This window comes from Saccostrea cucullata, unplaced genomic scaffold (genome assembly GCF_032062105.1).
Source record: "Saccostrea cucullata isolate Sc308-1 unplaced genomic scaffold, CSIRO_AGI_Scuc_v1 ctg11921, whole genome shotgun sequence".
NCBI lineage: Eukaryota > Metazoa > Mollusca > Bivalvia > Ostreida > Ostreidae > Saccostrea > Saccostrea cuccullata.
This window is the reverse complement of record NW_026922909.1, coordinates 10,888-20,534: the sequence shown is the minus strand read 5'-3', so window position 1 is coordinate 20,534 and position 9,647 is coordinate 10,888. Positions and strand designations below refer to the sequence as shown.

The 9,647-nt window shown below is 34.4% G+C and overlaps 1 protein-coding gene across 1 annotated transcript; it reads left to right on the top strand.

Moving 5' to 3' along the window:
- Positions 1-1,252: 1,252 nt before the first annotated feature.
- LOC134262771 (uncharacterized) lies at positions 1,253-8,919 on the top strand. The gene is made up of 3 exons (XM_062745105.1): positions 1,253-1,352; positions 6,275-6,529; positions 8,771-8,919. The coding sequence occupies exons 1-3, from the start codon at positions 1,253-1,255 to the stop codon at positions 8,917-8,919; spliced, it is 504 nt and encodes a 167-aa protein (XP_062601089.1).
- Positions 8,920-9,647: the final 728 nt, after the last annotated feature.

Below are 9,647 nucleotides of genomic sequence, written 5' to 3'. Positions count from 1 at the left end.
AATTTTTACAAATCTGACTGAAAAGAACTCTAAATTATTTATACCCCAAATTTTCCTTTTTTACCTAATTCTCGTGGTATTTACATTATATGGGGTCAATGATCAAATTATTGAGATATGTTGCCTGGAATGGTTTTTGTTCATATTTTTGAATTTCTTTATTTAATAGCATTCTATTATCTTCATTAATTTATGAGCTTTAAGAAATATAAAATTTGCAAAATGATGTTTAAAAAAACTTGTAACCATTACATTGTGATTTATATTGCAGAAAATAAAGGATTTTGATAAAAATGAAAATTTAAAAATTTAGTCCGAATTTCCTCTGCATCACCATACACGACTTTTGTTCCTGTATATTTTCTTCAAATAATAAAATATGAAATTTTAAAATTGAAACTGAGTTAAAACTTTGTAATTATATCCATTTAGAACATTTTTTGATGTAACATATCATACTTATAAAATATCCTTTCTGATTTCTGAAACCTGAGTAAACATATTCCTTAAATAGATTCCATAAAGGCTAAATTATAAATCTTTTCGTAGAGATTTCTCTTAAAATTGAATTTTAGAGAATTCAATTTTACTAATATTTTATATTTCCGACTAATCGAAATACGATCTTTTAAACAGATAACCGTCGTTCCCACCACCGAGTTATGCCTAGGTCACATTTCCCTGCCGGTGGCCGTAGACCGGTGGTAATCGATGGTAATCAGTGGTGTTAGCGATGCCTAAACATCGATCCACATCGGTTTAGTAGTCCTTAAAGTATTACTATCCTTAAATAGATTCCATAAAGGCTAAATTATAAATCTTTTCGTAGAGATTTCTTTTTAAAATTGAATTTTAGAGAATTCAATTTTACTAAATAAATATTTTATATTCCTGACTAATCGAATACAAATCTTTTAAACAGATAACCTCGTTCCCACCACCGAGTTATGCCTAGGTCACATTTCCCTGCCGGTGGCCGTAGACTGGTTTTAATCGGTGGTAATCCGTGGTGTGAGCGATGCCTAAACATCGGTCCACATCGGTTTATAGTCCTTAAAGTATTAGTCACATTATTCAGCAAAGGGGCAACCAATGCAATTTTTAATAAAAATGGCGTGGTTGCCGGCCGGACTTGCAAGGGTCCAGCGATGCATTGCTTATCATAAACCGATGTTCCAAGATAATCGGCCGATGTATGTTACATCGCTCATCGTTCGTACTTTGGTCGACTACAGTCCAATGTTTGGTAAACATGACCGATGATCGGCCATTGTCTTTTCCCACCACTCCCCCCCCATACCCAGATTCAACGGATATTGGACAATGCTACCATCATGGCCGTTCCTTGAAAGGTGCGTTACTGTTGGGTTGCCGAATTTCCTCTCATCACCATACACCGACTTTTGTTCCTGTATATTTTCTTCAAATAATAAAATATGAAATTTTAAAATTGAAATTGAGTTAAAACTTTGTAATTATATCCATTTAGAACATTTTTTGATGTAACATATCATACTTCATAAAATTCCTTTCTGATTTCTGAAACCTGAGTAAACGTATTCCTTTAAATAGATTCCATAAAGGCTAAATTATAAATCTTTTCGTAGAGATTTCTTTTAAAATTGAATTTTAGAGAATTCAATTTTACTAATATTTCATATTCCTGACTAATCGAATACAGATCATTTAAAACAGATAACCGTCGTTCCCACCACCGAGTAATGCCTAGGTCACATTTCCCTGCCGGTGGCCGTAGACCGGTGGTAATCGATGGTAATCAGTGGTGTGAGCGATGCCTAAACATCGGTCCACATCGGTTTAGTAGTCCTTAAAGTATTAGTCACATTATTCAGCGAAGGGGCAACCAATGCAATTTTTAATAAAAATGGCGTGGTTGGCCGGACTTGCAAGGGTCCAGCGATGCATTGCTTATCATAAACCGATGTTCCAAGATAATCGGCCGATGTATGTTACATCGCTCATCGTTCGTACATTGGTCGACTACAGTCCAATGTTTGGTCAAACTTTCGACCGATGATCGGCCGTTGTCTGTTGCCCACCACTCAACCCCTGGTGACCTCAGATTCAACGGATATTGGAAAATGCTCGGCCATATATCGGCCGTTCCTTGAAAGGTGCGTTACTGTTGGGTTGCCGATGTGGAGCGATGTGAGGCATCGTTAGAGACATAATTGAGTTTTAACAACGAATCATTTCCTTCCGATTGACCCAAACGATTCGCAAAATGACCTCAGACCAGGGATGGGGTCATCGTAATCAGTAATTAATCAGCTGTAAATTACGATTACAGGATTTTAAAAGTAATCATGAGTAACAAGCTGATTACAGATTTTTCTGATTACAAGTAATCGTAATTTAATCGAATACTCTGAAAAGTCTTGTAATCATGATTACTTTTTGATTACTTTATGATTATAATTATTAAATTAATGTTCATGAAATAATGATTTTTGATGATATTCAGTCAAAAGTTTAAATATCAGAAATGCTTTTAATCAGGTCCAATTCAAAAAAATTATGAACTTATCAGTTTTCTATATTTAGTAATTTCCAAATATCTTTGTTTTGCTTAGCAATAGAAAAACATTATTACTTGATATATTGTATAATTAAACTGGCAGAAAATTAATAATTAGGGATATAAGCTTCTATTTTTTTGTTTCAATCAATTACAGTTACACAATTAATTTTGTTTTCCTTGAAAATATTTTTGAATGAATGTTTTTTTTTTTTTTAAGCTATCAAATTATTAGATGTTTTTACATATATATAAAAACACTTTGTTTGATTTTAGGAGAAAAATGATATGTTAATAATTGTTATATAAAACAACTTAAGTATACCTGTGTTAGGTAAGCTTGGGTTATACAATTATAAAACTATCCATGCTTGCCCTGTCGATGTGTTAATTCTTGTAAAAACATCTAGTAATTGGCAGCTTAATTGAATGGCTCATCACTCATCAAGAAGGTCAACTATTTGACTGTAACAGTTCTCTTTCGAATCTCTTTATGCATAATTATAATTATGTCCAGTTTGATAAATAAATTCTTTTTATTTCTATCTAATTCTCTCAACAATAACACGGATATTTACTTATTTCAATTAAGATACTTAAGATAGGAGAACTTGATAAATCTTATGCATTTAAACTTTTACCTACCTTTAAAATATAAATGACATTTAAAAGAGAAGACTGAATAAAAACATTCTGTTGTCCTTGAACATTCAAAAACTTAATGTAATCTAAAGTAATCATAAGTAATCATGATTACATGAAGGAAAAGTAATCAGATGTAATTGATTACTTTAAAATCCAAAGTAATTGTAATTTAATCGATTACTTTTGAAAGTAATCGACCCCATCCCTGCCTCAGACACCGTCCGGTCACTAGTGGTGTCCGGCCGGCAACCACGTCATTTTCATTAAAAAAAAAACGCATCAGTTTCTCATCGTATACCCCATCGCTGGATAATGTGACTGATACTTTAACCGGATACAAAGTGTCATCCCTATTTTTTCTTTATGAAAAATACTGTAAGCATGGTTATTTTCATCCCATGTCACTTTTACTTGTTAACAATTTTGTCCCGTTTTAAATTCGCCCAGTCACAGTTCTGTTAAGAATAATATGTTGTCTTCCTTAATTCGTCTCGTTTTTAAATTGGCTCATCTGCGACAGGGCGATAAGAGAACGGGGAAACATTTGTTCTGCATACTGTATTAAACTGATTCAGAAAATTAAAAATAAATTTTGAGGAATCAAACAATTCATAAGAAGTATCAATCTGCAATAAGTGATGTGTGCAGGGTTAATAAGTGGAACATGCTCGGTAAAACGTTAACATTAACAATTACAAATATAAAAAATATTCTGTGAACGTTTCATTAAATTTCACTCAGTAGTATAAAAGGAGTTGCGGATAGAGATAAAGCATAACAGACAGACGGATGGACGGACAAACGTACAGACGGACGGAGAATCCCGATTACTATATACCTTCCCACTTTTCAAGGGGGAGTATAAATATATCATTAAAGATTAACAACCTTAAAAGGACTTATTTATCCTGCTTCTTCATCTACAGCATTAATTCCCCCCAAAACAAATTTTAGACCACGTTTTATGGACAGCGTATTAACAAAACGCTCTAAATAAAGAATAAGATCTATTAACATAATGTAAATGTACAATTTTTTTAGAGCACGTCGGTAAAAAGTGTTTGAGCATCGAAAAGATAAACAAGCTTTAAATGGATTGTTTCTTTTTTTTAATTTTGACATTTAAGTGAAGTAAACCTTCAATTTAAAGTTTTTTTAATTACATATTTTAAAATCTATTCTTCAATTAAATATATAATATTTTAAGACGGCATGCAGCCCCAATTTACATCTAGCATGCAATACGTTAAACAATTTGATATATTTCAGTCTTACCCGTTGATAAAGTTTGATCAAAATGCAATGCTGGTAATCCTCATCTAAAAAAATCTCTATCCCAGAAGAAATAGTAGTTAAAATCTGCATCATATTTTAATCTTCCTGTTATACATGTTGTTATAATGATAAAAAAATAAATCTAAAGCTTCCTGTGGCAATAAAAAAAAATACTTTATCTCACCTAATCCACCTCTTCTTGTTATATGTTGTCAACTGATTGAAATTAAAAATAATCTGATTAGGAAATACCGTACATGTATTTCAGTTTTTTTCCGCGTGCATCCAATTTCCGCATTGTTCGCGACGAGTTCTGAATCGCGGGAAAATAAATCAGCGTAAATTTAATACAAGGTTTTATTCCTGTGGAAGAGTTATATTTGTCCATGCTAGCGCTTGTATCGTAGAGGGTACTAAATGACAAGCTAATTATATTGGTCACGTTCCTTGCGAGAACCTATTCTAATTATACATGAGCTGCTAGTCAGTTTGGAACAGTAAACAGGTAAAGGAGCTATAATTGTTTTAATCTAACTTAGAAAATATCAGAGGATTTGAAAATTTGTACGCAACACGGGTGTGAAATCAGCTGAGCAGGACCTTCTAAAATTGACAATTGATCTATTTCTCACCCGTATGAAGTAACTTTAGATTGATAGCATTTTTTACATCCATTTCCTTGGGAATATGTTGGTAAACTTTTCCTGAGTACCATGAGATTTGGTGCCGAGCCAAGCGAGGGACCAAATGGAATGGCGAGAGAAAAGTTTAACAACATACTTAGTACATACTTAACAAGAAAAATTAAGCCCCTTGTGTCTCTGTCTATTTAATTACAAATCTTTGTGTGTTTCTTATTAGTTAATCAAGATAAAGATAGTTTGACCCTGACTGTTGCCATTTTGTAGGCCCAGATGTGATAATTTTATCCTCGAAGTAATATGTACCTGTCAGGTGACGGTCTACAGAGAGTAGTTTTCAAACACAATACGTGTTCACTTCTTTAGATTCAGAAATCTCTGTATACTTTAAACATATTTTATTGAATAATGCAATAAGGATTGGGCAACAAGAAAGGCCTATGAACACCCTCACCTTGTATAATAGGTCCAAATACAATACTAAGTAATAATGCATGTATATGATAATCAATAAGATTATAATGAAAAATAAAGATTCAGAATCAAGTATTATTTATCAATATCATATTTAACAAAAGATAATAACCCACTAAATGTTTTTCATATCATCTACATAAATTTCCAGCTTAAGAAAACTAAAAAATATTTGGTGAAAAAAATTATGCATTTAAAAGAGTATTTAATATAACATAACATAACAGTGTCCTTAATTTAGTCTTTTAGAAGACTTAATTAATTCTTGTACATATGAAAATACTTTACACAATTTGTTTAATAAGAGTATTTACATTTTCCTCTTAGCAGAGTGTCTAGTTCAAAAACAACATCAATATAATTAAAAAATTTTACCAATAAGTTTTTCTCAACATTATATGATGGACAGTTGATAAAGTAATGTTCAAGTATCTTCAGTATGAAATCAACACTTTTGGCATGATTGAATATCAGTCTGATAAAAAAAAAATGATTTTTTAAATGTGCATGAGGACAACTGACAATGCAAGATATTTTCTTTTCTATTATCAAAGTTAAAGTACCTACAAGGTTTACATGTATTAGTTGCTCCCAATTTTTATAGCTTTGCTTTAAATATAAGGTAACGAAGGAGAGATTTTTACATCTCTGTATGAAGATAGTCATGCCATTTTAATGGATTTAAATCAGGAGCATTAAGGTCAAAGGAGAGGACGGGGTTCTCAATCGGCGAATGTTGCTGCTGCAACATCGGCTGCCCCCTCATTGCTTTTGGATCCTCCGGCACATGACCATGCTCAAATACCAGTTAGCAGCCTGTCAGCATCTCCCCAACCAGCGGTGTTGACAACAGACCAGCTGAGACAGGTTACTGAAAGTGTTGCAGCCTTGATGAGGGAATCACAGAGGAATGCAGTAGAGCCAGCATCCTCCCCATTTTTGGATGAAGCATCAGGTGATACAATTATTTCTAGTGCATGTAAGGCAGCTGTGCCCAGCTATGACAATGAGTTGGGACATAACGTCCCAAACAATGTAAAAATTAAGATTGCTAATGGGGAGTACATTAATTTAGGTATTTTGCTTAATAATGCCCCGAAAACCGACCCTGATCATGACACCAAATATTTTTCTCTAAAAGACGGGAAACTTGCAGTCACGACTAAACCTAAAGCAAAATCCATTACTGACAGATGCCTTCCTTATCTTTTCTACAATTTATGCATCCGCTCATCCCCACGCAGCGGTATCTTTGCTCAAATACATGCACACAATACGGTTAGGTGCCAGTCGTATTATGGGGTTAGGCTGGCGGGACTATGGCATGCAGTTTCGACTTAAAAAGGAGCGTAATCCTGAATTATCATTCGCAGTAGTCGACCAAGAGTTGTGGTTGCTCTTTATGTACAACAAACCTACGACAGAGCAGGGACCAGTACCCATTGCCCCCACCCTCAAGTGTTATGATTTTAATTTTGAAGGTGCATGTCCAAGACAACAATGTAGATATACAGTCACTTGTGTATACATTGCTCACAGCCACACCCACACACTAAGCACAAGGATATAACTCGCCCTCAATCAAATTTCAGGCCAGCAAACACCCAGTCAGCATGGCGTTCCTTGCCCTCAGGAACTCGAGCAGCCCCAAGTACCTATAACAGACCCTCATCAACCCAGTCTTTTAGACGTCAGTAGTGTGGCACACACCCCAATAAAATTGCCAGCATTGCAAAAATACTTAACAAATAATCCTCTTGACACAGTTGCATCTGAATTACTCGAAGGTTTTCATTTTGGTTTTAAGCTCTGTTACAAGGGCCCTCGACAAGCATATGATTGCGAGAATCTTAAGTCTCTTAGGTCTCTTACTTATGAGGCCATTCAGCTAGTTAATAAAGAAATAACCCTGGGAAGAGTGGCTGGCCCTTTTGACAAATCCCCCTTGCTTAACCTAAGATTATCCCCAGTTGGCATGGTGCCCAAAAAAGAATCACACATTTAGGCTTATTCACCATTTGTCATACCCTTCTGGCGAAAGCGTTAATGATTTTATAGATCATGAGTATTGTTCAGTCGAGTATTTCCTTTGATCAAGCCTTAGAAATGTAAGTTTCTCTTGGTCGGGGGCTCTCATATCACGCTTAGACATTAAGAATGCTTTTCGTTTATTACCAGTCCACCCATCTGACTTTGAGTTACTAGGTGAGACAAAATATTTATTGACAAGTGTCTCCCTTTTGGATGTTCGATAAGCTGTGCTACATTCAAGTAATTTTCAACTTTCCTTGAATGGGTGATAAGAAGTCAAAGTCATTGCAGCAATGTGGTGCATTACCTAGATGATTTTCTTCTAGCGGGAAGGGCTGGGACCCAGGAATGTAGGGAGTTAATGTTGCTTTTTAGTCATGTTTGTGCAGAATTAGGCGTGCCACTGGCACATGACAAAACCTTAGGCCCCACCACTAAGTTAGTGTTTCTTGGTTTGGAAATTGACACTGTTGACTTGTCGATCAGGATACCTTCTGACAAGTTAGAACAGCTCCTTCTCCAAGTATTATATTTTTTATCTCGCAAAAAGGTAACCCTTAGGGAAATTCAGGCACTAACAGGTTTGTTAAATTTTTGCATTCGTGCTATCCCGGCTAGGAGAGCATTCGTAATACGACTTTATGACGCCTCATGTGGTCTCAGCAAGCCATTTCACAAGCGTAGAGTTAGTGCCCAGATGAAGCAAGATATCGAAGTATGGCTCATGTTTTTACAATCATTTAATGGGGTTACATCATACCTTCAGGTAGATTGGGCCAGCGATTATGATCTAGAATTATTCACTGACAGTGCTGGCTCTGATATTTTGGGTTGTGGGGCAGTTTTCAAAACTCATTGGTCATTCCTAAAATGGCCAAGCAAGTGGAAAGGGTCCAACATATTTAAGGACATTACATTCTTGGAGCTTGTCCCTATTGTCATGGCATTCACTATTTGGGGTAATGATTTAGCAGGCAAACGGGTTATACTTCACACTGATAACAAAGCCCTGGTCACCATTCTGAACTCAAAAACATCCAAATCAAGCAGGGTTATGCATTTATTAAGGTTATTAGTACTTCACGCACTTTTACATAATATCCAGTTTAAGGGTCAACATATTGAAGGCATAATAAATATAAAAGCTGACTCTCTTTCTCGACAGCAATGGCTCAGATTTCAACGCTCCTTCCCAGAGGCGGATCCACTACCAACAGAAATACCTGCCTCCTTTATCCATATAATCTACAGCAAAGAGTTGAACAATTGTTAGGTTATTCATTAAAAAATTATGTGTTGATAAAATACCGGTGATGCATATTTGCCGAATATATACAATTACAAAGATTTAATGCCTCAAGATGATAGTTAAAACATACACTGGATTTTTTAAGATGGAATACATGTCTATCTTTTGAAAAAAAAGTCATTCTATTTTCATTTAATTATTTTTCATTGCATAGATATATTTGATATTGTAGATATCTACTGTAGTGTATTTAGAAAAAAAAAACAAATAAAAAAAATAAAGAAACGCCTTAAATAAACAATAAACTATTTTGATGCAATAGAAAATTCATTCTTCTACATGTATAGTGAAAACATTGATACTATACTACCGTGCAGTAAATTATATCCATCGTCAAATGATTCAACTCTAATTCTGACTTTCATGTAGCCGCATACTAGTATTTCAATTTTTTCTGTTAATGTTCTGCGGTCAAAATAAATCATATGATTGCAATGTGCAATGGCAGCTAACCTCCTTCGATGCAATGAAAATTGACAAAGACGAGATTTAACCAATCTTTTCAAAACATTTTTTTTCCTATCTTTTCTTCTAGGCAATTGTTTTCCAACCTATAATTTTACAAGAATTGTGATATCAAGTTACTTTGAATGATGGTGGTAGTTGAAATACTTTACATAAACATAAAATCTTTCTTTTTAAGACTTCTTAAAAATGTAAGTTTAGTCCGAGGTTAAGATTTCATCTAAGATTTGTATTAAATTGATTGTTATTTGAAAAAAGCATTTATTAG

Excerpts from the sequence above, each read along its gene's own strand:
- LOC134262771 (XM_062745105.1), top strand. The coding sequence starts at position 1,253 with ATGACCGATGATCGGCCATTGTCTTTTCCCACCACTCCCCCCCCATAC. Across the intron at positions 1,353-6,274 it reads TCATGGCCGTTCCTTGAAAG|GTCAAAGGAGAGGACGGGGT; the intron begins GTGCGTTACTGT and ends AGGAGCATTAAG. Across the intron at positions 6,530-8,770 it reads ATTTTTGGATGAAGCATCAG|CAATGGCTCAGATTTCAACG; the intron begins GTGATACAATTA and ends CTTTCTCGACAG.